General features: G+C 42.3%; 7 protein-coding genes across 7 annotated transcripts; 4 read left to right on the top strand and 3 right to left on the bottom strand.

The window, feature by feature from the left end:
- Positions 1 to 307: 307 nt before the first annotated feature.
- Positions 308 to 2,345, bottom strand: BDB00DRAFT_935028 (uncharacterized protein; the record flags this gene model as incomplete). The annotated part of the gene is made up of 2 exons (XM_053129176.1): positions 308 to 922; positions 2,337 to 2,345. 2 exons carry the CDS (start codon positions 2,343 to 2,345, stop codon positions 308 to 310), a joined length of 624 nt encoding a protein of 207 aa, XP_052985547.1.
- A 4,157-nt stretch (positions 2,346 to 6,502) lies between these two features.
- Positions 6,503 to 7,888, top strand: BDB00DRAFT_866768 (uncharacterized protein; the record flags this gene model as incomplete). The annotated part of the gene is made up of 5 exons (XM_053126259.1): positions 6,503 to 6,611; positions 6,718 to 6,953; positions 7,098 to 7,276; positions 7,379 to 7,665; positions 7,758 to 7,888. The coding sequence occupies 5 exons, from the start codon at positions 6,503 to 6,505 to the stop codon at positions 7,886 to 7,888; spliced, it is 942 nt and encodes a 313-aa protein (XP_052985548.1).
- Positions 7,889 to 9,256: 1,368 nt separating this feature from the next.
- BDB00DRAFT_783362 (uncharacterized protein) lies at positions 9,257 to 10,187 on the bottom strand (the record flags this gene model as incomplete). The annotated part of the gene is made up of 2 exons (XM_053120372.1): positions 9,257 to 9,923; positions 9,994 to 10,187. The coding sequence occupies 2 exons, from the start codon at positions 10,185 to 10,187 to the stop codon at positions 9,257 to 9,259; spliced, it is 861 nt and encodes a 286-aa protein (XP_052985549.1).
- Positions 10,188 to 13,712: 3,525 nt separating this feature from the next.
- Positions 13,713 to 16,023, top strand: BDB00DRAFT_227582 (ras family-domain-containing protein). Its single transcript, XM_053116546.1, has 9 exons — positions 13,713 to 14,130; positions 14,286 to 14,310; positions 14,399 to 14,457; positions 14,597 to 14,657; positions 14,768 to 14,795; positions 14,888 to 14,953; positions 15,053 to 15,175; positions 15,252 to 15,456; positions 15,560 to 16,023. The coding sequence occupies exons 1-9, from the start codon at positions 14,058 to 14,060 to the stop codon at positions 15,757 to 15,759; spliced, it is 840 nt and encodes a 279-aa protein (XP_052985550.1). The 5' UTR covers positions 13,713 to 14,057; the 3' UTR covers positions 15,760 to 16,023.
- Positions 16,024 to 18,643: 2,620 nt separating this feature from the next.
- Positions 18,644 to 19,720, bottom strand: BDB00DRAFT_227665 (uncharacterized protein). The gene is made up of 2 exons (XM_053116547.1): positions 19,705 to 19,720; positions 18,644 to 19,633 (listed from the first exon to the last, which is right to left on the bottom strand). Exon 2 carries the CDS (start codon positions 19,500 to 19,502, stop codon positions 18,750 to 18,752), a length of 753 nt encoding a protein of 250 aa, XP_052985551.1. The 5' UTR covers positions 19,503 to 19,633; positions 19,705 to 19,720; the 3' UTR covers positions 18,644 to 18,749.
- Positions 19,721 to 21,409: 1,689 nt separating this feature from the next.
- On the top strand, positions 21,410 to 24,712 carry BDB00DRAFT_796187 (Sodium/calcium exchanger protein-domain-containing protein). The gene is made up of 12 exons (XM_053121452.1): positions 21,410 to 21,428; positions 21,501 to 21,728; positions 21,822 to 21,962; positions 22,032 to 22,089; positions 22,180 to 22,229; positions 22,326 to 22,384; positions 22,473 to 22,553; positions 22,635 to 22,933; positions 23,006 to 23,145; positions 23,219 to 24,055; positions 24,135 to 24,231; positions 24,309 to 24,712. The coding sequence occupies exons 2-12, from the start codon at positions 21,504 to 21,506 to the stop codon at positions 24,554 to 24,556; spliced, it is 2,235 nt and encodes a 744-aa protein (XP_052985552.1). The 5' UTR covers positions 21,410 to 21,428; positions 21,501 to 21,503; the 3' UTR covers positions 24,557 to 24,712.
- A 52-nt stretch (positions 24,713 to 24,764) lies between these two features.
- Positions 24,765 to 26,216, top strand: BDB00DRAFT_227769 (uncharacterized protein). Its single transcript, XM_053116548.1, has 4 exons — positions 24,765 to 25,572; positions 25,676 to 25,755; positions 25,831 to 25,950; positions 26,036 to 26,216. Exons 1-4 carry the CDS (start codon positions 25,094 to 25,096, stop codon positions 26,155 to 26,157), a joined length of 801 nt encoding a protein of 266 aa, XP_052985553.1. The 5' UTR covers positions 24,765 to 25,093; the 3' UTR covers positions 26,158 to 26,216.
- The last annotated feature ends 1,316 nt before the right edge of the window (positions 26,217 to 27,532 follow it).

Consider the following 27,532-nt stretch of genomic DNA (forward strand, 5'->3'; position numbering starts at 1 on the left):
GTTTTTATTCATTGTAATATTAGAGTAAAGGAACATTTTATTAAAGACGGAAGTTATCTTTATGAATATCAATTGTCGAAGAGTACAAATTTATTAAATGAACACAATCAGTGGACAATAAAGACAAATAATAAGAACGCGATTTTACAAAGTGACCTCAACAAGCAGTTCGCACAACCTGCAGGCTATACAAAAAGCATGAAGAAAGCAAGAAGAAACAGAAGAAGTATGTAAAAGGGGGAGGAAAAGAAAGCCACCAATGCCTCGGCCTGGGAGTCCCAGTCTCCCAATCATTTGGCTGGGTCAATCAACCACAAACCCAGCCATCATGGTACAAACGAGTGGGAACCATGACGTACGCTACGTTTCGAGAGTCAAGTGCAAGCAATCGGTTGTGGATTGCCTGTGAGTGGGGAAGGGGGAAGGGAAGGACGGAAGGAAGATGGAAGGGTAGACGGAAGGGAAGGAAGGGAGGGAAGGATGGAAGGAAGATGGAAGAGTAGACGGAAGGGAAGAGGAAAGGGAAGGGGTGGGGGTAGGGGAAAGAATTGACTCTCGAAACACCCAAAAAAACAGCCATTTGCTGCTGTTGTCGAATGCTGGAGGAGCTGCTTACTGGATACTCAGATGCTGGGAGCCGAACACTGAAGCTGGGAGCTGATTGCCGAGAGTCGATTGCCGAGAGTCGATTGCCGAGAGTCGAATGCCGAGAGTCGAATGCCAGAGAGCTGATCGCCGAGAGTCGAATGCCGAGCGTCGATTGTCGCGAGTCGAATGCCGAGAGTCGAATGCCAGAGAGTCGATTGCCGAGCGTCGATTGTCGAGAGTCGAATGCCGAGAGTCGAATACCAGAGAGTCGAAGGCCAGAGAGTCGAATGCCAGAGAGACGATCGCCAGACAGTCGATTGCCGAGAGTCGAGTCCTAGGAGTCGAACGCGATTCACAGAGGCACCTGGTACCAGGGACCACGGGAAAAAGGCTGAGACCAGGACCGACAGAGGCAAAGACCAGGACCGACAGAGGCAGGACCAGGACCAAGGGAAGAGCCAAGAGAAAGACCAGGACCAAGGAAGAGCCAAGAGGAAGACCAGGAGGATCCAAGGGAGTGAAGGAAATAGAAAAATGAAGGAAAGAAAGAGTGAAGAGAAAAAACGAAATGGCCTGAAAAATATGGGCGTATTTATGCTTTTTGGATTGACCCGCCGCTTAGAAAAAACACGTCACGTGACTTGTGATTCGTTATTCAAAAACACGTCACGTGACTTGTAATTCGTCATTCAATCAGCAGGTGGGAAAGTAAAATGGCAGGGAAGATACCATGTGAAGTAGAGGTGTTGAAGAGACACGGTCAAGCTGTCAAGAAGAAGGCGTATGTGGTCTGCGTGTTTTGATAGTCCTACGAAATATGTTTCACCGGTATCATGCAGGGCGTGCCCCGACAGTGTCGCCGCCTGTCGGGCCACAAGGCGCACAGACACGGTTTACAGTGTTTCAGCAACAAGATCCCAGAGAAAAAGTAAATGGCAGGTGCCGGGAATGGTTGACATTACAGAAAATAAAAATTACTGATATTGTAACAAGAAGCTCACGTAAATAGAAGCCATATACACCTAGAAATAATGGCGCAGAAGTTGACGACCGTGAAGTACGCGTGATGCAAAGCAAAGTGTATACCAAGGACAAGTGGTGAAGCTCGGTAACGGTAGAATGAGAGTGTCTTTGAAGCCCTTCTATTTGTTAATAGCCTTTTACAATTAAAGCTGGGTTAGTGCTGGCTGTCTCGCATAGAGCGTTCGCCATCTCTGCCAGACATCTCTCCCATAGAGTGTTTGCCATTGCTCGCACAGAGTGTTTGCCAATTCTCCCATAGAGCGTTTGCCATTTCTCCCATAGAGTGTTTGCCATCTCTGGCCATAGAGTGTTTGCCATCTCTGGCCATAAAGTGTTTGCCATCTCTGGCCATAAAGTGTTTGCCATCTCTCCCATAGAGCGTTTGCCATCTCTCCCATAGAGCGTTTGCCATCTCTGGCCATAGAGCGTTTGCCATCTCTCCCATAGAGTGTTTGCCATCTCTCCATTGAGCGTTTGCCATCGCTCCCATAGACCGTTCTGAATGTCGACTCCACCGTTCCCGAATCTCAACACTGTTCAAGACAAAATCAATATCACTTTGTCGACGATCTCGTGGCAACTATATTGCTCGTTGCAAAAGTCTCCACTGTCCAATCAGGAGCGAGAATGACGACTCTCGCTCGCATATGAAGAGGTACAATAACAATATAAAACACGCACAAACAAGTTCAACGAACGGGAAGAGAGAACAAAACATTCTTTACTTGATACATTATACTATGATACTAATCAATAATAGGGTGTCGATGTCTTAGTTTCCCTGCTCTTAGGCAGGTACTGACAGGAGCAATCACGGGAAGATCGACATCTGCTCCCGTAACCCTCTACCACAAAGCTAGGGTCTTGTCTTGGTCGCTTTGTGGATTATCGAAGGTCGATTGGTATTGAGATGCCCAGTCCCGTCTCACCAATCGCGACCACTTACCTGCGACCACCTACCTTAGTCGACCTGTGCCTACAGAACAAGCATCATCACCCACCCACCCACCCACCTACAGGAATCCGCGTTAGGTCCCCTACACATCCACAAAAAGAAGAAAGGAACTCACCGTACGTGATCGTGAAAAAGTGAAAAGAGAAGAGAAAAAGCGAGGAAGCAACACGCTGCGGAATGGCTGCAATCTGCTTTCCTTTTTTCTCAGCTAAATAGGTAAAAATACCTCCACCCCGCATCCACAAGTCCAGGCTAACAATGCGGGAAACCATGACAGATCTTCTGTATCGTAGCCGATAGTAGCACGATCACAACGTGCTTTATCACACTTTGGTACGCGCTTTTCACCTTACTTTTTTTTCATTTCTGTGGTCGCGTAGTTCTGCTCGCGAAAATAATCGAAAGGAAATATTTGTTGAGAGGCTATGCACACCAGCAACAACGGCGCTTAAGGCAAGCTGTTCTAAGCTGAGAGAACCGCCGGTTTAATGGTATGTTTCGCTTGCAACGCCCCTTTCAATCCCTTGATTAACCGAAAACATCGTTGGCAAAACTTTCATATATACTTGTATAAAAGAGCGCCACTACAATTAATACAATGTCTCACTGGATCCCATGAAGACGCTGGCTACGGCGTTCAGCCCATATGATATTTACTCCAACCCAATGCAATACACGCTCAGTCATCCTGGTGATAAGAACAACTTGCATAACACTATGCGCTATCATACCCCAATCCCCTTCTTTCCGGATACTTTTCCTTTTTTTTGGATTTGGATTCGCCAATATAACTTGTGGTGACAAGACATCCATTCTGAGTGCATCATCAGCCGCCCTTTTCTTGACAAGTATAAGAGATTTGAGAGATCACAAATGACATACGTCTATGCATCATATTGCGTCAGTCCATATCGGGTTATAATAGCCTTACATATGCTGGATCATCCGAGTATAATGTTTACGTGCTTTACACAACTCGGTTGGGTTGTCTCTATGCTACAGTGCTTAGCTGGTTGCCGTGGTAATTACTGTGTATGCTTTTGTTTGATGTTTAAGCGAAAATCTTATGCTGACGATGTTTCAGGCAGTGTAATGATGCACAGTGTATTTATATATGTGTTTGCGCTGGCCTCAGTAATTATGCAATACTGCAATTGCAGTAATTTTTTCCGGTACTTGCCAGACTTTATGCAGTATTGCAGTAGATACTTCATGATCCCTGAGTTAAACAGTAGCATCTATCCGCGTCACTCTTCACGCCCAAACTTTATTTGTCTTTGCTTTCTCTTGCTATAGCCTCGGTCTTTTCGACAACACCGCTGTCATTTCCGTTATTCGACTTGACACATACTGCCAATTGAAAGTAATAATATCTAAATTGTACACTTGCTTTATAATACGTGAGTTGAATCCAACTGTGCGCGACATTATACATAACATACATCAGCTTCAAGCAAAACATATAATCTATGTCATGTCGCTTCTTGAGACACCTCCGCGAAAAACCAAGTTTGACCAGTTTCCGCCTGGTAATTAGCAAGACGAAATTTACCCTCCAAGTGAATTTAAGGTCGAGGAGTGCAAGGGATGGAGCACACGGTATTACAATAAATATGTAACTGCCGATAGTGTTCGAATGGTGACTTAACGATGCAATGGTGCTATCCTCTGTGTAAACAAAAACTGTGACATGGAAGGCACGGATCTGAAGCCTGGCTGTACCTTAGCACATTCACGCAACAAATGTTTGAAAGGCTGTCTTAGTTGCAAGAATCCTATGATTTACGTGGATTGTACTTATGTGGCGTACTTCGAGTTCACGGATATCAAATGCAGCGTTAGACCTGGTACACGCCCGGGACAAGATTTTCATACGCATGGATCCTTCAAAAGCAACAAATTATACACAGAACAGAAGGCGCGGCTTAAGGAAATTGTCACCACCCGAGTGACACCGAAAGAGCTGCATTATGGAATGAGTAAAAAAAGGTAGAGATACTTATAAAGTTTTGGTCAAGAACATATGACAAGACGGGATATTATATACGCTCTGACAAAATTTATTCCAAAGGGACGATCTAAAGCCTGCGCGTGATATCCATCCAAATCTGCAGAACTATGACAAGTTGACGTACGAGATAAAGAAGATGCGGAATGAAGACCCAAGTATCCTCTCCCCCCCCCGAGCCGATCCGATTTGCTTAAGGAACTTATCAAACTTCAAGAAGAATATCCTGGATTTGTCACTGATTGTTCTTTGAAGAAGGGAAATATGATCATTGCTTGTTATTCGCCAAAACTATCTCATAAATTCGAGTTCTATGCCCACCCACTCATAACTGATACTACATTTTCCGTGTTTGAAAAAGGATACTGTTTGTGCACGTCAGTGTTGTTCAGCCCACATTTGCAACGACATGTAGTGGCTTTTAGTGCTGTCCTTGACGGGAACACTACCAAACATTTTGAGCTCTATTTTGCTGCTCTGTTCAAGACCTACGAGATCACATTCACGCTTCCAAACGAATGTGTTGGTGTCATCATGGATGTTTTTGACGCTCAGAGAACGGGAATTCTAAACGTCTACAAGCGTACAAGCATACGGATGGCTGTCACGAGAATCTAGCGTAATGTTTTTCTGTCGTCGTACCAAATTTGCAAGTTGGTATGATATCGTTGAATCGCTTGGTCAAGCGTTGTGCTAGTCCTTGCTTCATTTTGTGATAAAACCGCTCCCGTGCCTACGCGAGTGAACCAGCGAGGATGTTCACCATCTTCATGCACGCAAGCCAACAAGGTACCGAGCTCATGGCTATCGATGTATGTGAGGCGTTGATAGCTCGAAAGCTGTTTTAGGTCGTTCGCTGTGGTACAAATTAAATGCGCGTGCTGCGAGAATTCTATCAGACGGCCATCGGGATCGTCTGGTTGCTGCTGTTGCTACCGTTTCTCCTTCGCTCTTGCTTGAGCTGCTGCCGTTTTGTTAGTTGTTTCAGGTTGACTTGCCAGAGCACTTGTTACAATTGTCTACTAGTGTTTATACTGTTGTTATACTGTGTTAAAAATATATCTTATTCGTTTATTACAATCTATAAGAGTCGCACACTCAGGTATGTAGTGGATCTAAAAAGTCCGGATCCATGCCATCACCGAGTCCGAATTTTCACTGCTTTCTTTGACGTTGATACTGTTGCTTGATGATAATGATGGTGTGGTATTTGATAGATCGCCGACATTCTAGCTCCACCAGTAGTAGCAGTACTGAATTTGCTAATCTGTAGTTGTTACTAGGTCGTTGTCGTGGTATGAAGTCGCACCGAGTTGCGATGGAAGCTGCTACTCATACGCATACTAAGAATGCCGCTGGTAGTAAAGTGAAAGGGTGTTGCAGTACCTTCATGGACTAGACCACAGGATCAAAGTCGGTAGCTTTTTTTCCCATGGAACCATCGCTTCTACTACTTTGACGGTGGCGATCCGTAGAAGAATACATTCTCATATTACTTATATTGTCGATATGATGTTCTGGTATCATCGGTGATTGCCTCGATTAAATTGCTGGGTAATCCTAAACAGTCTATAATAACAGAAGATTGCTTTTAGTCTAGTGCTGACAGTGTTGATAGAGCAGTACTGTACGTGAATGTAAAAGTGAGGGAGACTTATGTGTTGATCACATGAGCTTATATGATCTTTGACATATCTCTTCCTTCCGGAGAAGTTTGTCTGGACAAATTATGTTTGCCTTTTACCAGTTGAATGTTTTTCTTTTGTTGATCAAGAGCGAAAGGGCGTTGTATGTTACGAATAAAAGAGTACAAATGACGGTGAGATTAAAAATTTTCCACACGCTACATTTCCCCACCGAAAATTTAAAAAACTTTGTCGGAACCTATTCCGCAGTTGTCAAAAACACTTCTTTTAAAAACACACGGAATGTCGTCAGAAGAGGCAGTACTTGCAGAGTTGAAGAATATCTATAACCCGGATAATCTTAAAAAGAATGCGTTTTTTCGCGAGTTAATGGAACAAGATCCCGAAAGATGTAATGATCCCCCTTCCAACTTAACCAACATACGCACAATACCAAGTCTACTTTGGAAACGATTCGGTGAATTTTGACGTTTGAGTACCGTTTTCTTCTCATTTAGGGATTAGCTTGAAAAAAATCTCGGTGATCAAGGCAATGAAGCCCCTGGTCAACGGCGACATTAACTTGTTGATCCGTGCTGCCGAAAGCTCTGACGGCGAATTTGAAATCAACGAGCAAAAGACCAAGCTCCGTAATAGCACCATGCCCGAGGAAGAAGAAAAGGCTTCGGCAGAAGAACAAGTTGAAAAGTTCGAAGACCATTTAATGACGGTGAACAAAAAGTCTATTTACGCAGTAAGTCTGTTTTCTCATTTACGTGTGTGTGTGTGTGTGTGTATCACTTCCAGTGTGTCAGCATTGCATGAAAAAGTATGCATTTCTTCTACGTGTGATTGGATGAGTTATCGGATCCTGATCAATTGTTTTTGCGATAAACAGAAAGGATTTTCAGAAGACAGTGAGCCGAGCCGAAAAGATTTGGGTGCCTTGTTTGCACCTTTTGGGCGCGTCATGCATATCAAATATCGCCGCGACGATGAGAAGAAGTTCAAGGGAAGTGTTTTTGTTGAATTTGAAAACACCGATATTGCGCAGTCGGTGGTTGCCAAGGGTATCGAGTATGAAGGAAAGGAGTTGCTGGTCATGTTAAAGTAAGTAGTCTACTATTTGCATAAACGAAAAACATGTTGCTAAGATATTTTGACGGGACGATTGCTTAGGAGCGAATATGTCGAAATGAAGTCCAAGGAAAAATACGCGGATCAGTCATTTAAACATGATAACGCACACAATGGTTTAGCCTTTGTAGAGTACGAAGGAGCGGGCGATATGCGCGTTGAAGCGATTAAAGATCTTCTCAGCCCACTTGGTGTCACGGTGGTCCACGTGTATCAAAAGAAGGGGCATGGCAAAGGCGTGGTACAGTTGGAAGGCCTCTGGGTCGAAGAGTTCTTGGCAAAGTTGGACGATAATAAGCTAGGCGAATTGACATTTGAAGCAGCGGATGGTAGGATGATAATGGTTAAAAACCGAATAACACATACGCACACCAAGTACAAGGGCAAATATTAACTAACGTATCTGAAAAACGTATAATAGATGAAGGACGTAATGCATGCCGTGATGATAAGCAACAATTGATCAAGAGACTTAAAGCAAGAAGTGGTGGTAGAGGCGGCCGAAGTAAATTTAATAACAACCATCGTCGAAAGAAACAAAAGACCGACTAACCAGCGTCATGGTAATAAAAGGAAAGGGACAGGACTCTCTATCCTAAATGGCACTGTATACTTACACCGCTTCCTCCCCTTTGGCCCGAATGGAACATGGTTCTCTTTTCTTTTCTGTGTGCAATATTATTGGACTGGACCAGACTGGAGAACAGGCACATGGTGTGGTGTAACTTAAATTTTATCGTCGTACAATGGCGTTACATGCTCCCCTTCTCCCCCCGAAAAAACTCTTTTTCAACTTGCCCCTGTGTACGATGCTACACAACAAGGGCCCTCATCTCCCAGAGTTGTGCTCCCTGTTTTCGGGGGAGATGGACAGAGGGAGACATGGATGATATTTACAGGCCTTTTCGGGGGTGCGATGAAAAGAGGGTGAGTGGACAAGTAGTAGTAGATAGTATATGGAGTATCCGAAACAAGAAAGTGCGCGGTAATTCTTAAAGGAAGGCAGCGAGTGCTAAGTCCAAGCGTTCGTGATGTTTTTGTTTGTGTGATGTACTTTATGTATAGAAGCCATCACGATTCTATTGAATACTGCGCTGCACTTTAGTGGCTATTACTACTTAATTATTGCTTGATTACTATCTGATGCTATGTGCGCACATATTATGTATGTATGCGTGAGAGCAGGAAAAATCCATGCATGAAGCCCTAGGAGAAGGAAAGTGAGAGAGATACAGGGGCTGATCATGGAGCGGAGCAACAAAAACAAAAAAGGTATAGATGCGCCTCAGCATTAAAACTGTGCATTCATGTTTATGTAGTTGTTGTAATAGTAGTAATGAGTAAAAAAATGTATGAATTTAAAAGAAAAAGAACAACAATATAAATAATATCTATGAAAAAAATTGTATGGAACATAATAATCAAAGAAAATAGAAAAAAGGTGGATGGCATATTGAGCACTTGGTGGGAAGATGACGATGATGCGTGTGTGTGTGTGTGAGAACAGTAAATTGAACAACAAAGTAGCAATATTATGATACATGAATACAAGAGAAGAAAAAAGAAAATAAATACAAAAACTGATACGTTCTGGTGATGGTAATCTCTCTCGCGAAAGATTGAAGAAATACTAATAAAAAAGAAAAAGAAGAATAGGTATGATGTCGGCCAGGGCATAAAGCATGTGGTGGGAAGGTTTCTTGCATTGCATGAAGTGGAATTGATAGAGAAGCTATATGTGTTGCTGTTGTCGTCATGTTGCGTGATTTCGAGCTTTTTGCTTGCTGGAGTTCCAGGCGTTATTGTTATTGGCATGCTGTTGTTATAATTGTTGTTGTGTTGTTGTGTTGTTGCTGGTGTTGGTATATGATGATCTTGATGTGTTAATGAAGTACAAGTACACTTGCTTGTGTCTTCTCATTAGCCGAAAGTGCTGACAATGTGGGCGAGCTGCAACAAGCCACCGTTGGACTTGTCATCACCAGTGTTGGGCTGAATTGGTGGGAGCAAAGTGGCTGTTGGTGGTGGTGAAGCGAACGACGAATTCGATGACGAGCAAGATGAAGTCGATGAAGCCCGGCGAGGACGAGTACCAGTACCAGTCGTGCTTTGCGAGGATGGCTCCATTGGCAGAGGCTTTGGTAACACAACATGATGCTGCTGCTGTTGGTAGTGATGTTGATAATGGTGATACTGTGGTGGAGGTGAAGAATATTGTTGGTAGTAGCACGGTCGAGGATAAGGATCGGCAACAGCAGCAGGGGGCGGATAAGTCATGCTGCGCTGAGGCCGTGTCATTAAAGGATGCAGCTGAGCCGATTGCGCATCTGAGCAAATATGCGCATGGCAATGGAGCCGTGGGCCATAATGATACGACGGCTGCATCTGCTGATGATGGTGTTGCTGTTGCTGTTGTTGGAGTTGTTGCTTCGATTGTTGATGGTGGCGTCTCGACTTGGGTGACATGTGCGTGCGGTAATGCTGCATCATGTTGTCTTGTCGGGAGAAGCGAGAGGGACAACCAGGATAGAGACAGTGGAAGTTCTTCTCACCGGTATGAATGCGATTATGTCTCGCTAAATGCCCACTACAGCAGCAAATTATAGGTAAGTAATAAGTTCAAGTGCTGCTGCATGTGTTACTCTCTGAAATTTTACCTAGTAGTAAAGCTCTTATTGCACCCCGGCTCGGTACAATGATACCGACGCCGTCCGGTAGTAGAACTGGTGGCGGCGGCTGGTTTCGATTCTCGCTGTTCTTGAGGCGGTTGATCGTTTAATAAGCTGATTTGCCTGCCACAAGCGTCCTTGACGGACAGTGCTGTTGTTGGTTCGGTCGGCGATCGCATCATCGTTGTTTTGAAAAAGATTTATAAATGTGTATATAAAGATTGAAACAGGGAGGAAAGCAAGCAAGAGAAGAAGAGAAAGAGAGAAGGCTCTTTTTTCTGCGTGGGGAACGAAATGAAAAAAACACAAAGATGCAGTGGGTTTATATAAACCGGAGGGGGAAGGGAGGGGAAGGGAAACGAGTTTGTAACTAACGACGCATTAGGCAAGTTGCGAAATCTGGTGTAGCGCACAAAATAGGTTTATTGCAAATCCCTTACGACCTGTCGTCAGCTTAACAGCGCACTGATGCAAAACAGGAACGGGCCGACAAAAAAGTGGAAGACGAAAACGTGGTTGCCATGCCATGCATAGCCCTGCATACTCAAGGAAGGAAAACGTGGCCATATTGTCGAAAGAAAGTCAGAACGTGTTTTTTGTCCTATGTATTTTTACTGTTTGCACAGAGGCACAAGCATAATATAATAGGTGCAAGAACATGCACGCACAATAAGAATCATCTAAACTCGTTTAGCTTACTCTTTTGTTTTTAACATGTAATACTTTGTGAACCCAGGGTTGGGTTCTTCTTTTAACCATACGCCGAATCTCCGATTGTTCCTAAAAAAAGCGAGCCTGCCTGGCAAATCCCCCACACACTTCATACACTCAACGCATTTCGTTCTAACCTGTAATATACTTACTTCATTACTGCTGCTATTTCTCTACCATTACCTTTTCCCTCTCTTTCTTTCTCTGCCCCCTTAGAACCACAGCTCGCACCGTCCCCCCCACAATCATTTTGCTGCCATGGCAATTTCCACAGTTACCGCAATTATGAGTGGTTACTTAGCAACACCTCCCCCAGAAAAAAATTCGCACCAGAGTGGATATTATAAATGGCTGGTTGGTGGAATGTTACGTTTTTGAAAGGTAGCCCGCGGAACAATCATAGACTGCTGACATGGGATTAATATTATTATTACTGTTATTCTCTTCGATCTTGTGTGCTGTGTTGTGGAGTGGCGGCGCCCCAGGGTTTGTTTTGTATTTCTCGTGTATATAGTTTTTTGGTGAAACTGTTTTTCTCAGATATGGCATACGGGCCCTTTCCTTCAAATCAAGAACCAATTGGGTGGCGAAGATAATTGACAAACAAGCTTTAAGTTTCCCTCTTTCTTTCTCTTTACCTTACTATGCTATCCTTACCCCCCTCCCCTTGTTATATCTTCTCTGGAGAAATAGAGCAGGCAGGGCAGTATCTGAGGTTACACACAATTGGTCCTATGACAGCACGAACGAGCGAACGAAACAATCAAGACATAGGACCACCTACTACATACTAGCGATATACTTTTGTGTTCAATAATGCAAGAGATAAAGTAGTGTAGAAGACGAGCGTATGAAAATAGGAGGGATTTAAAAAGAAGGGGGTAGGAGAAGTCTCTTTGCCCTCTCTACCCCTTGGTATAATAGCACACGCGGTCTCCCCCTTAGGCACACCAGATACCTTGTCTCCGCGCCCTTCGAACGGCTCATGGACTCCGCGATCAAAGAAAGAGAAAAAGCTCAAGCAAATGACGTCCACGCCTGATACCGAGTTGTTGATCGACACACACACATCAGGTATTTATTATGAGAAACTCCGCATTTGGTGTTGATTCCGTGATCGACACCTCGTTCGGACAGATTCCCTTTTATTTATGTGAGATATCAAATATTTGTGTGCTATGAGGGATAGAGTTAGTGTGTGTATGTGTGTAATAACGGTGTCGTGTTAGGTGACACAATTCACACCAAGATCGAAATCTTCGAACGTTTTCTCAAACACACACCAATGGATGGGTTCTGTCAACGGGTCATCATAACACCCCCCTTATTGTGTATCCTCCCCTCTCTCGTTCTCTCACTCTTTTGTCTCGTCTTTGGCCTGGTCCCCCAATAAACCTTCTTCTTCTCCCTTCTCCTACCTAATTACCAGAGGTCCTCTCGTACCCCCGCTAACTTATTACTCAACTATTCCATTAGTACAATCCCTCAACTTAGCTTCAGCATACAACAACCACCACGTTTCGGTATACAATCTCTCAATTGCAGCAGCAGCAGCAACAGAAGCAAGGGAACAGGGAGAAGGGTTCCGTCTTTTAGGAGGCCCTTTTGCAAGGACAAGCCAGCTCAACTACATATCATCTCTAGCACACGTACATTCTATATGTTATGAACAAAACATTTAAGCATAAGTAGTCGAAAAAGAAGAATAATTAAGGTTTACACCACGTTTTCGAAACTTGTTTTTTTTTCACGAACCCCTCTTTAGCATTCTTGCTCTCTCTCTATTTATCTTTATGTAGTGTTAAAGATACCGACTCCTCCTAGAACCCCTTTGTAATTCACTCGCGTGGTTTTTGTTTATGTGACCGGTGTAATTTATTTACCCATTTACTTCTACCACTGCATACTAGGTATTGCTGTTTATACATAAAGATTCAAATTCTTTTCTCTGTTTAAGGGGTGGTTACTAGAACGCTAGACGGGAGGTCATATCATGATCGCTCTTCTACTTTTACGTTGTGCACAGACCTTTCTTTTTCTTAAACATTATGTTCCCTTGATTTTCCTTACCAGCAGCGCAGGGCCACGCAAGGTTCACTTTCTCTCATTGCTTATTTTGGAGATCTGCATATCAACTTGCTGAAAAGAAGGTTTCTTTCACAATCTGATGCAGAGACTAATTACAAAATAGATGTGTGCATCTTACATTACAGTATTCAACGAGAGCAAAAGCAAGGACATGCAAGTCAAATTTGCAAAATGAGGGAGGGGGACATACAACCGATGATGATGGGTGGTTGATCGGGGAGAGAGATCTTTGGAGAACAGAAAAGTTATACTGTGCACAACGTCTAGATGAGTGAAGGATGGTGACCCAGAGCAGCAGTACACGGTCTGGGCGTGCACCGACTCTCTGTGTCGCTCTTGATGCATTCTATGTGTGTTTTCTACATGTAAGTTTGTCTTTAATATGATTGCATGGCAGAATGTGTGCTCTGCGTGCAGTCAAATTCATAATATATTTTGCAAATCGTTTCAACCGAGACTGTTCTTATCTTGATGGCAGCAGGATGACTTGATGGCGGTGATCGATGCGTTTGATGCTGCTCCTGCCATAGATGAAATGTGAATGAATATAAACAACAATGCATTTTTGTGTTACCAACTCAGTATGGGGGGAGTGTGTGGAGAGCAATAAGGTACACGAAAACAAAACCCGCATGAATATTGCTATTTTAGCGAGGAAAGAGAGAGAAGAGCGCGCTAATAAGTAAAGTACACACAAGGAACGATAAAAACAAGGGGGAAGGCGTGGAAAGTAAGATGGATCAGCCCCGACGGAGTAAGGTAAGTACACCTTTTAGCGATCAGAGTTGGTCCTCTACCTGTTTGCTTGATCGTATACCAAAATTTTACATTGCTCACGAGGTCAGCAACAAAACGTGGTCACCGCTTAGTGTTGCTGCTGTTATATTTTAAGAACAATGAATAATAATATGAAGTAGAAAATTATAAGGTGATTTCTCGAAAGCTGAGTGGGTACGGGTCCAGTCCCTTTTTTTTCCCCGGTGATCGTCCTCGCTACTGTATTACCACTGCTGTTCTTTGTCGTTGCCGCTGTTGTAGGTTCTTCGCCACACCCTATCCACAGCATGCTCACATTTAACTCCGCCAGTGTGAGCCCGTGAGGGATGACGTTGAGGAATACCAATTTCGTCATGCACGCTCTGCTGCCTTTTTCCTCTTTTCTCTGTCGCTACCGCTATACCTATTGGCATACATAACTTTTCCCCAAATATCGACTAGATAAAACAATCACAACAAAATCCAAAAATATCAGCATGGCATCTAGACAATCTCCTCAACAAGGCCAAGCACAAGGAAGAACCTACCAATTTAAACTTGTCTTGTTGGGTAATTTCAACCGTCTGAATTTCATCTGTTCACAAGAAGCAAAAAAAGAAGAAAAAACCTTGGCATTAATTGTATGCTTGTTCTTTTATAAATATTCGACTCGATACACACACACACACACACACACATACATATTACACGAAACTTCATCATAGGCGAATCCGCTGTTGGCAAATCAAGGTATACATGGTCATTCTTTAAAAGAAAAAAAAACCGAGAAACAGAATAATAGAAATTAACCTTCTGATTACTTTTCTTAATATATCAGTCTGGTGATGCGGTTCGTCAAAGACCATTTTGATGAATACAGGGAGAGCACTATCGGAGGTAATTGAGAAGTAACGACAAAAGCAGCAACAACAACTGGACACAGTCATAAATACTTTGAAAGAAAAACACTGCATTCCACTTGGCATTGTGTAATTGTGAATACATATTTAACTGAATTATCATAACTATGATATAGCTGCTTTCTTGGCACAGACCATTTCGTTGGACGACAACACGACAGTAAAGTTCGAGATTTGGTAAATAGAAAAGTCTATGATAAACAGAGAAGGGATACTTTGGGAACGGGAGAATAAGCAACAAGATTGGTCGACGGTTTATTTTAACACTTTTCTTATGTATATCATAGGGATACTGCAGGTCAAGAACGATACAAGGTAAGAAAACTACATACGCCTGGTCTTGCTGTGTACTGCGTCGCTTATTGCAGGTATCTTAATGGCTATAAAATTTGTATCTATCTCTATAGAGCTTGGCACCCATGTATTACCGTAATGCAAACTGCGCAGTCGTCGTCTATGACATTACTCAAGCCGTACGTCATATGTTCTCTCTCTTTCTTTATCCTTTTATCCAAACCCGAGAGATTATAGTCGTTAAATTTTGAATCTCATATGTACCATTCTAATCATAGTCTTCGTTGGAGAAAGCTAAAGCCTGGGTCAATGAACTTCAACGTCAGGCAGATCCCAACATTGTAATTGCGTTAGCGGGCAATAAGTCTGATCTTGAAGGCCGAAGAGCAATTGATACACAGGTATGTAGAGTAACTCAAAGAGAAGGATCATACGGTAATGTAATAATAAGGGGCTTTCGTGTGGTGAATTTTACAGACTGCACAAGAATATGCCGATGAAGCCGGTTTATTATTTTTCGAAACATCGGCAAAGACTGCGCACAATGTGCACGAATTGTTCAACGCGATAGCGAAGCGCATGCCACTCGATCAACTTGCTGATAGCACTCGTGGCAGAAACCGTCTAAATGCTCGTGGTGGCGTGGATCTGAATCGGCCGGCCAATCCCAATGGTTGTGCTTGTAAGTTCTCTCTTAAACATGATTATGCATCGCGAACAAAGATGAAAATCTTCATGAGTTGCTAAATTCTTTCTGCTACTAGGTTAACAATACAACGTCGTAGTTGAAAATGTAAGAAAAGTGGAAAAGAAGAGAGGGGGAGAGAGGGACTCGATGGTGTGTATCTGTCCCGTATACCTTTTTTGCTCTCTTTCTTTCACTCTACAGCTCAAATCTCGCTCGCTCACCCAACCAATCAATCCACCAACCAACCAACTTACCAGCAACACCCTCCCCTTTCTCTCTCAACTGTTATTTCCATAGGCATTAATCTCTTCTCTTTTTTCACATTTTACCTTCCTCAAAGCGCTGCTGTGTTCGTCTGTCTGCTTATCGTTCCTCTTTTTCTCTGTCTCCCAAGCTCTACCCCGTAGTTACCCTTCCTTTTCTCTTTTCTTTTTCCCACAAGTGTTTTTATAAAACTCTTATATTATATGCTACTATATTATCATTATTATTATTATTTGTTTACAAGTCGAAAATTATGCTATGCGCTATCGTAGAACTATGGCGGAGACCGAGGTTTTGACGATTTACTGAAAATTGTGTCTTATCATATATAGCCTCCCACTTATCCAACCTCCCTTGCCGAATTTTATGCAGTAAGAACAGCGTTGATAGACGGAAGACTAATTTCACACGTCGTCCACATTACCACGTCGCGCACTCTGCGTTGAATATCCGCTACATCATTCTCTGTGTGCACTCAAGAGCAAATCAGACAATCCACGTGCGCTTTCATGCAACAGATGCAGATTATGTCACAGGGTCAGCAGCACTTCATATTTCCCCATAACACACGCTACTAAAAATACACTTTAGTTAAAGTAGATACGTGGCGAACTCGAACGTACACACATAAATATGAGAGCAATACGCTTCTGAAGTAGTTACGAAGTTGAAGAGTAAAATGCACGCATATCAATGCAATCTACTTCACTTAAATACACGTCTTTAATGGGAAATAGCGAATCTCTTCGGCTGAAGTTGGTTCACCATACTAGCTAATGTACGCAAATGAGTATCATGTCATTCCGGCCATTTGTGTAGGACACAACAGGCTATCCTATGTATGCACGAGTCGCATTATCAGCAGTGGAGCAAAAGTTGTTACTGACATGCTGCTAGTTGCTAGATCCGCATTTCCGGAGGAATATGTGACATCCACCTTTTACTATAAATCAAAGAGACTTATAAATCGCTAGTACTTGATGGATCATGGCGTTATAAGCGATTAATTTGTACATGCATGGATGCATAAAACAGTTAACATATCTTTCTGGTGACAGTTTCTTTTCTTTGCTTGCTTAGCAGTACGATGTTCGAAAAGTGGGTAATGTACATACTGTAATGTAACAGCTCAGCTGTGATATACTATCCAAGTTCCAGCACTTTAATTTGTCAAAACGACCCAATGTGTAACTATCGTATTCTTGGGATCAACATCTTTGTCAATTTCTGCGTCTGTGGTAACAAGCTCAGAAAACTTGCAAAATGCGATGAGGCGCGTTAGAATACTCGCGAACCTGCAAAAAGTGTTTTAATAAATAAACGCTATCGAATTTGTCGGTGCGATCACCTTTTTGAGGACCCCTCCCAATCATCGCTGGATTTAACAATGTGGAATAACAATAGAGAGATTTGATAACGTTATTGTGTGAGCTACATATATGGTATGTTGTGAGTGGACGAATTCTATTTACAGATATACTTAAGCTTATAAAAGGGATATAGAAGAGACAGGCTGTCGACGTGGAGAACAGCACGGTGGACTTGTCTCACCGTATGCTGGCAACGAATCACCATATAAATTGCTACGCCGTAATGTCGATCTACTGAGCCTAAGTTCTGCACGTGTCATCAATCTTGTGCTACTGCAACATTCGAATATGAGAGTAAATCGACTGACGCGCGTATTCCTAGTAGAAGCGTGCCGATCGTGATGGAACTTCAGAATGCTTACGATTTAACATAACCACAGTTCCGCATCGCACTTTGGCATGCACGTACACTTTGTATACGATGTCGAACCGACTTGATCCTGCTATTATAGGCAAATAGATCGTATCAGGAAATGGCATATCTCGTTTCATATGCTGCTGTCGCCCGCCTAGATTATGATTATCGAGATCACCAGTACTGCCAGTGCTGGTAGCACCAGAGGAGCCTCCGGTGATATTTGACCATTAAGTATATAACGAAGCAACTGGTATCGGTGTGTGCCTGGATCCAATGTTTTGGATGTGCATAAAGTGGCTCAAACCACAAATTAGAAGCCTGTATCATCTTTACTAGGTCGACCTAAGGCGCAGTGATTAATTAGCTATTATATGGGAAAAGAATTAAGCACATTATTGCGTTTTGTGGTATGGTGTCTTGTAAGGCCAAGTGAGGAGGAAACTGGACAATATGCTGACAGTATGATACCTATGGCACGAATGGCCGGTTTTAGCTGCCCTACTAACAAAGATTTTATGAAGTGTATCTGTACTTGTCCTTCGAACACGCAGCCAGGTAAACAACGAACAGTGGTGGAATAACGATAATGGTATTGGGCCTCGAAATTAATAATGGTACGGTGTGATACTTTGTGTCTAGATCTAGTAGCTCTGACAACAAAACGCTTAAGAGGTCAGAAAAGGAGAAGGACAAACATATGTTCACACATATGTGAGATTTCATGTTGTTGCAGTTCTCTATATAACTGTGACGGCATCATTCGCAGTGGTACATCGTATATCCCCAACCCTTCGGCGTTCCTTCCTCCTTCAACTTCATGTATACTTGCAATTACCCCACCCAAGCATTTCCCGAAAAAGCCAGATAAATCCTCGGCAGTTGTCCAACCAGAGTGTAGAACTTATTATCCGGAGAAAGAATTTCAGTGCGCTTTTATCTACCATATAACAAATGTATGGACGATGCATACATCTGTTGAGTCATAGCTTTATAGCAAGAGAGAGAGAGAGAGCCGTTTCCGCTCCTTATGCTCAAGTTACATCGTTATCTCTTTATCAGTGGAGGTTTGGGAAAAAGCATCAACAGGGATTATGGAAAATTACGACATAATGCACGCCTCTTTCTTACCTTGGGCGCTGCATGTAATATCTATGTTTCAATCAAAATTGTAGAACGTTTCCTGAAAAAGGCGTTTTATTACTTCTTTTTAGAATTTATTAAAAATAAAATGGAAGTTGTCTATTGTTTAATGTACATATAGCATTCTTATTGATATGATATACATGTACTTTATGCTACTGTACATGATATGATTCGTGATATATCGTAGGAAATGATGATACGACAAAAGATGCGCGTGGGGAGTAGCCTGGAGGCCGAAATTCGTCGTATACTGGTAAAGTATCATGATCTAGACTATTGCGTCGTGACGATGACTTGCTCAATTTAGGCTTTGCGCGCGTCGTCATATTTAGCGCTACCGCATCATCACTGTACGACAGTAAGTCGGTAGGTACACCAGTACCATGCGGTAATGTACCCACTGTGATCGGCACCTCAAACAGCTTTCGAGCTATGAAGATTGGCCCGTATCGTCTCTTGGTACTGACATGAAGCTTGTACGTTATACCAAACCGTCTTGAATCTGTAACTGTAGGCAATTCTATCGTGTCCGGGATACGAAGCTCCAAAATTTCGTCATGTCCAGTTACGCTTGCTACAACGATAGTCTCGGTATGTTCAGAAACGATATTCAGATGCTGCTTAAGTGACACTGAGAGAGCTGTCGATGTCAATGACTCTATTCGGATCCGGATAAGGGTATCTCTGTTAAGCTGGTAGTGTAGTCCCGTGAGCAATGAAACACGCGTAACGTCGAGACGGTAGATATACGGTCGTATCTTGGCATATGGGCTGGTTTCAACACATGGTTCGAAATAAACCAGCAAGGGTTGGCTTTTGCACGAATTGTTAAGGGTAGCGAGTAGAGTATAGCTACTTGCTATGAGGGGATGTTGGAACGTAGGTGGAAAGTTAACCATGGGCATTTCGCACGTGAAAGGAAATCTGTGCACGCCTATCCCCAGCGTCCGGGAAGTACATAGTCTCGTTCGTACAGAGAACACCTTTCCTTCATCACCGTTTCTGGATTTGCACAAAGCACCGTAGTTTATCAACTCTATGTATTCATATTTTTGTAAGTATATTTTGACAGATCTCTGTTTTTATATTGTGGTAAATCTAACATACCAGTGGCACGAAATGTGAGCTTCAACTCTTTAACAAAAAGAGTATCTGATACGCAGAGTTCTACTTGACCCTCAAATACCGAGCCAGGATAACAGCGAAGGAGAGGAGGAGCGCTGCTGCCCCTGCTACAATAGCTATTGTTATAAAGGTATTGAGGATCGATTTTAATTGTTATTACGCCCGACAACTTTTTGGTTAGATTTTAAAAAGGTTGGTATAACCACATATCCCATAAGAGGAAGACCAAAGAAGGGAAGCTTTGTCTGGGTTGTATATATTTGAATATTGTGCTTTATCTTTTGTTTAAGCGTGGGAGCGTAGAGGTATATTACTGTTTGTGCATGTGCTTAATGATTGTCACAAATGACACATCCGCTCCGACGCCTCGGCAAATGATCTTCTGTGATCTTATCTTGGGCCAGCCGCGGTCCAGTATATCCTCCGCCGCTTTTTCCTTTTTCTGTCAAAGCCGGAACAGCTTTGTCATAATCAGCTATACCCTAGCGTACGTATCGACTAAAATTTCCTCTTTACTGTTTAAAGTTTGAAGGGAACTGATTTCTCGGCTGATGAAGGAAAGGGATATGTCGGGCAGAGATCTTGCGGTATATAACGTTCTAGCCAGCAGATGAATGGAAACGCCGTACCTTCTATGTACTTCATCTCATCTTTCATTGTACTTACTACTACCTACATATACTAATGGATACTCATAAAATGCCGTTGGCAAAATTTGTGAGTTACTTGCGTCGCTAAACGAAACGAAATTCGCTTTAGTAAGTTATCACAAGCGTAATATTAATTATTACCGCAGCTCAGATGACGCCATACTATAAGCTTAAATGGTAGGTGTTCCCGAACAGATATGGTAAAATGGAAGCAAGATATGTAGGTGGTGCGTGTTCGTAATTTCACCAAACTTCCTGCGCTTGTACGCTCTGGCATAGTATATCCTCTTTGATCAACTTACTCTCAAGACAGAGACCCAGTTGCGCACAAAACGTCTTCATTATCAAGAAACGGATGTTTATACGATTTCATATGATTTGCATCAATTCTATATGCATGACTGAAAGAGTTGAAGCGTGTAATTAAGACGGTTAAAGTTGACTGCAAAGAATTCGCTAAGGAGTGGCAAACGGCGTGTGGCATATCCATGTTGTATCCATTCATGGGACTCACATATATACTGGTCATTATAAAGTGTAGCCAGAAAGGAAATTGAGTTCTCTCCAATTAGAAAGATAATATAGTTGTGTTTGGAGCTTTCTGTATCAGGGATGCTGCTTTTTGCACTATCTCTCATTTTAATACAGTCCCTTTTTAGAATCGACGTTTCGAACGTAGTAACATAGCTGATATCAAACAGTCTCACGATAGATGTATATTTAAATGGTCAATAGCCACACCTGAGATCGTTATGTAACAGTGAAGTTTGGTCAGATGGTATTTATGGAGCGCTGGCTGCGTAGAGTGCTATCATACCACCATATACTAATGATGCTGTCAGCGTTTTCCAGATATATCGTTAGTAGGCGATGCAAAAAAGGGAATACTTTTTTGGCATTGGATGTGTCGTTCATGTCCAGCGTATACATGCTTTAAGTTTCTCGCTTGATTACAATTATACAATAATCTTTAGCGCTGCGGGCAGTGTTCAACTAAACATTTTATCAAATTGATTAAACCTCACTCTCTTTTGCCGATTTGCCTCAATTCATCAGGTAATGAAAACGAGCTTTGAGCTTTGACCAGGCGGACTTGGGATTTATTTATGACGCTGAACCGCTAAGCAGATAATGCAGCCATTTTACCGACAGCCGCGTACTGCTTTCTCTTTCGTTTCTTTCTATTTTTCTGTTCTCTTCCTTGTAGCAACCATGTTGAGTCGTAATACCGCGTTACTGCTCTCACTTATTGCTGCTCTAAAAATAGCTTCTTGGTCTTGGCAAAATTCACTTAGTATAAACACACATTTAAGCAAACGCTCACTCGATGAATTAGTGCCACAGGAAATCATTGAGGTATTCTTGCTTTTTTCTTGCTGTTTCGACATGAGGAAAATTTAGATCGTTATTCCTTTTAATGTTAATTAATGAGTGTATTTGAATTCACAGTGCGACAAAGTACATTTACACGAAGATCAGTGCGCATTTGTATTAGAGCACTGTGCCGATACAACGCCCGGTATAGTCAACTATATTAATTGGTACTACTGCGCGTCCGGTTCAGCTCGTCCGGTCATACTCGTGGTCTTGGTAAGACACAAAAAGCCTTTTCAATCATCGAAAAGTTTAACTTAACATTGATAATCTAAACTTATATAGTGTGCATGGTTGTTATTCTTGTTTGGTTTTGTGGGGATAGCAGCGTCCGACTTTTTCTGTAAGCTTTCTTACATCATTAAACCCTCCCCTCCCCTATTCCCCTATAATGTTGCATGAAACAAACGCTAATTACAGCACTCTATTACAGGCCCAAATTTACAAACAATTGCATCTGCGCTACGTTTATCAGAAAGTCTGGTAAGCTGTCCTTGGTTTGTAGAGAGGTGTCGAAGGCTTCAAAGTAGATGGGTGATTAACACAAACCACATATACAATGGATGACGCGCGGTGTAGACGGGTGTCACGTTTCTAGCCTTTGGCAATGGAAGTCCGGATTTATTCTCAACATTCAGGTAAATATGCGCATACCGATAAATAGTTTGGGTTGGATCCATAAAAGAGTTGAAGTGAAGGATTTGTGCATTCAAAAAAGTGAAATAGCGCAATGCATTCCAACATGGGTTCGTTGGCTTTAGGTGAACTTGTTGGCGCTGCGGCATTCATTGTCAGCGTCGTTGCTGGGTAAGTTTTATTTTTTTCTGTATAGTAGGGTTTTCTATTTTGTCATGGAAGGGGCTAATGTGATTATGTAATTATGTGCAGATCCATGTGTGCCATCAAACCATTTCGGACCAAGAAATTGAGCTTTCTAAGAGACGTCAGTTTCTTCACTTTGGCCGTAATATTGATCTTGGCGATTGTCGCCGACGGACTGATATACCTGTACGAAGCCATAATCCTTATTCTCTTTTATATCGTCTATGTAATTGTTGTTGTTGGTGGCAACTATTACACAAAACGGAGATCAACGTACCGAAATCTTGTCGAGCGTGCACGCTCGGAATATGAGGAAACAGGACCAGAAGTGGATAACCTATTGCGAGGCATCAATGCTTGGGATGGTAAGAAAAGTGAACAATACAGTGGAAGAGGAATTATGTACTAAATTTTCATCGCTTTCCTTCCCTGATTAGATGAAGCTACGCACGATGATGAGATGGAACTGTATGACGAAGGTTTCGAAACAGAAGGATATCATAGCGACTATATGCGAGGTCGACGGACAAGCCATCCGAAGTTGCGTATCAAACCATCGCTTTTCTCAGCCATCGAGGTCGGTAGTTTATCGTATCTGGAAGAAATTAATGACGACTCGAAGAATCACAAACTAAAATCAAAATATCAAGTTCCAAGATGTTGTTAGATCCTTACAGCATGCAAACGCTCGACCGTCAGGAAGAAACCTGTATTTCCGCCGACATCATCCCCATCAACGAGAAATTTCAACACAATCAGACAGTAGCGTAACACACAACGTACCATTAAGTCCACGAGGTGCAACAGCGCCATCCGAAACGCAGGACACTTTATCATACCCATCACCGAGTCGCATCGGACAGCGCCTCCGACTTCCCATCGAAAGGCTAGACATAGACCTCGACGATGTTGTATTCCATCTATTCCCATCACTTGTAAACTTTTCAGAAAAATCCATATACAGCAAAATCAGCTCCATTATCTCAGCACCTGTTATCTTTGTACTAGCTATTACCCTCCCTGTCGTCAAAGAGGATGCTATCCAGAGGCAGCAACAGCAAGGAAGTGTTGTCTTGGATGACGATGCGTTGGCCATGCTACAAGACGCTCCAGACGAGAGCCAGGATCCTCTGGAGATGAACGATTTATCAGAAAGCACGTCCGTATGGAGCCAGTGGATGACGGCAACGCAATTGATCTGCGCTCCATTGTTTGTCGCTGGTGTTTTTGCTGTTAATGGCTTTGGAAACCCTGCCATCCTCATCCCTGTCGCAGCCGGTCTTGGATTGATTACCACAGTAGTATTTAAGCTGACTACATCACCACAACGGCAGCCCAGACTTTATTGGATGATGGCCTTCTTTGGATTTGGAATTGCGATGGTGTGGATTTTTTTGATTGCCAATGAAGTGGTTAGCGTGCTTCAGACCATTGGTATGGCGTTGGGTATCAGCGATGCTATTTTGGGTCTCACTGTTTTTGCACTCGTAAGTGTATACATTTTACATGGCAGAATGGCTTACTATCGATTATTTCTCCTGATATCTGACCAATCATACAAATTAGGGTAATAGTTTGGGCGACTTTGTGGCTAATGTAACCATGGCAAAAATGGGATACCCCATGATGGCGATGAGCGCTTGCTTCGGTGGTCCTATGCTCAGTAGGTTTCCCGATTTATAGCATTTTCTCTCTTTGTGGTTGTTTGCTGTCGAGACTAATTATATCTGGAAAACATAGATATTATGCTTGGCGTTGGCATTGGTGCGACATATGTCACTTCACAGCGTAATGAACCATATCCCATCGAGCTTTCCGAAACCATCCTAGTCTCTGCCGTTGGACTGCTGGTTGTATTGGTGGCACTGTTAATTCTGGTACCGTTGAACAAGTACAGAATGTCAAGAATACTTGGATGTGGATCAATTGCTATTTATTTACTTTGCACAGCTATAAATCTGTATATCGAAATAACCTCTTCGGGCTAGCTATCTGATTACAACATAATATGCTGAAAATAAAACAGTATCTGTTGTAGCTACCTTGAAAGTCAAGTATACTAAATTGTAGTGAATGTCGATACTGCATAATAAGGATGGAAAGAGGGTACTGGAAGAAGCTTTTGTCACAGTCACAGTTATCGCATAGTATATAATTCTCTTCTGAGCGAAGCCAGGAGCAGTCGCTAGTAAAACCCTTTAAAATTGATACTAATTCTTCTATTTACTTAACCCAGCTGAGAGATTTTTGTGCTCGTTTGTCCTACACCAGCTGAAAACAGTGGGGAAACGCTCTCCAGGCTTTCTTTGTACCTGTAATTTTTTTTTCCTTTCTTTATTGTTTGACGGCTCGCTATCCAATACGCGCTCACAGCAACAATTTCTGTTACTTTCGAATATAAACTCTTCTCTTCTGAAAGGGAAAAGAAAAAGAAAGCAAGGGCCACATTTTCTGTTCCAACCTTTTTCCATTACTCCAGTTTTCTGCAAATTCTTTTTCCTCTTTCCCTTTTTCTTTAAATTTACATGAATAATTACCTCTCCATGGACAGAGCTTCAGAAGCTGCCGCCCGTGATCTCGCTGAAGTCCGAAAACTCATTGAAGGCATGAGTGCCTTTGTGACGAGTCAAGCTGTTCAACAACAACAACAGCAATCTTCTCCACAGACGACAACGACCGCACCTGCAACGACGACGACTACGACGGCTTCTCTCGATCGACATCCTACTCCATCATACCCTACCAGTCAGCCACAACAACAGCCATCTGGCTCACTGTTACAAGACACGGCATCGTTAATGGCCGCTGCTGCCACCGCTGCCGCCGCTGTGGCGTCGTCGTCGTCCTCTTCAACCACAGTGGCTGCTCCAACTTCTGCTGCTGCTGCTGCTGCTGCTGCTGCTTCTCCTACCACTACAACACCCGCTCCTGCCACGGGAACAACCACCACCACAACAGCAACGCCCCAAACAACGCCCTCTGCACCACCAAATGATCCATACAGGTAAATATATAAGCAATGGATAAGCGGTCTAGTATACTTCTATCTCTTTCACTCCTACCATATTCAACCCTATGAAATGTTTTTTTATCAAATGGGATTATAGTGCTCAACCACCTGCAAACGGCATTGTCGTCCAAGTCGATCATTTAATGTATAACCGTGTCCTGTATTTCCAATTATCGCGTAAGTTCATCTTCTCTGCTAACTAGTTGAAATGACACGAAACTCAACGACGATATTGGTAATCGAACAATGTAGCGGATGCTACGATTGAGCCGCTTATCACCGGACTTCGTCTGTCGTTCCATGACACTTCAATTTCTGGCATGGTGCTTCAATACAAGGGATTCGATGGCCTGTGGAAGTGTCTGTTGAATCGTAAGTTCTTCTGCATTTTTAATTAGTCATTTCGTTTATTGGGTAAAATCATCCTTTGTCATTACTTATCGTACCTTGTTTTTAGGCGATGATTCTTTAAAACGTATACTAAAGCAAGGATTCAAGAGTCAGACCATGTTACAGATGCGAGTACCGCGTGAGCAAGATTTGTTGAGTGTAAGAAACAAAACGAGAGAATTGAGCTAAAGTACAAGATATGGATGGAAGAGAGAGTTTAACACCTTTAATTTTTTGTTTGCTAGTCGGGATACACCGATCGACGTCTATTGGCACTAACTAAGCCTGGCGCATAGTAGTTTTCGTTCAAACAAATAATAACACCACCCTTTCCCACCATACTTTCTTTTCTTCGTACACAACAACATATATACAAAGACAAAACCACATATCATTTCTTTTCCCATCTGTCTTCAAAGCTATAAAACTTAACTTTTTTCTATTTCCTTTACCCTCTCTTAGCCTGAATCCAATCAAACGCATTTTTCTCTCATATAGTATGTAAAGTAAAGCCACTTTTTTCACCAAACTTATCATCTATTACCAGATCTCATTGCAAACACTTGTAGTACGGCGAGGGACAGGAAAGGCGGGGAAAGGAGGGAGGGAAATTTTACGCGAAATTTGACAGGTGGCGTGCTTATAAGATTAGCTAAGCAAGAAAAGCCATCAAATTTCAATATCGGAATTCATGACGTGAGCTAAAACAAACTGTCAAACATGCATACCTCAATATCTACCACTGTCTTTATCTTTAACAGCGACACAACTTATCAGTTCTCTGTCAATGATTAGCCAGCCATTTGGACATTTAGTTGTTACAATAAGCAGTTATTATGGTCATACCGTGCTGTGATGTACCGCCACTGTTTTTAGTACATGACCTGACTACATATCAGCAAATTGTTGATTTGACAACATTAATGGAGCTCTAGTGCTTAATAGCTCATAAAGTAAGTCGCATGTATTTTTAAATTTCCGTAAACAGATCCAAGTCACCAAGCTACTGCTGGTGATACTCACGCATCCAGTTTATAAGCAAAGATAATTATAGTTCGTAATAAACGAGATACATATTTGGTGTGTTCATCATCTAGCTCTAGTGATACTTTTGCAAGACTCAAAATTGGAGCAGGTAAAATAAGCTTTTGTTAGCTGTTTTAACATATGGAAAGTATACATAAAGAAACCAAGCCAAATGTTAGAGTTAAGGGCTTTCATCCCATCGAATAGACAGATCCTACTCCGTAATATAGAATTTCTTTGTGTAGTTTGATTTGCCCACAATATCAGCAGCATCAACAGGTTACGTTTCCATCAGAAACATTTATTAACTTGTTGCAACAACACGATTTCGAAGGGGTTATCGACACTTATCATAGCGTGACACATTTTTACATAATGAGAGCTCGTCATCCATCAGCAAAGCCACAAATGTATCGCTGAGCTAATTTCAGTATTCGTAAACGTATACATAAATATTCTTAAGAACCTGCCTGGCAAAAAATACATCAATATCAATGTTTTCAGTACTGTTACATTGAAAAGGCCCTAATATCCAACA

This window comes from Zychaea mexicana (assembly GCF_025766255.1).
Source record: "Zychaea mexicana strain RSA 1403 chromosome Unknown BDB00scaffold_2, whole genome shotgun sequence".
NCBI lineage: Eukaryota > Fungi > Mucoromycota > Mucoromycetes > Mucorales > Lichtheimiaceae > Zychaea > Zychaea mexicana.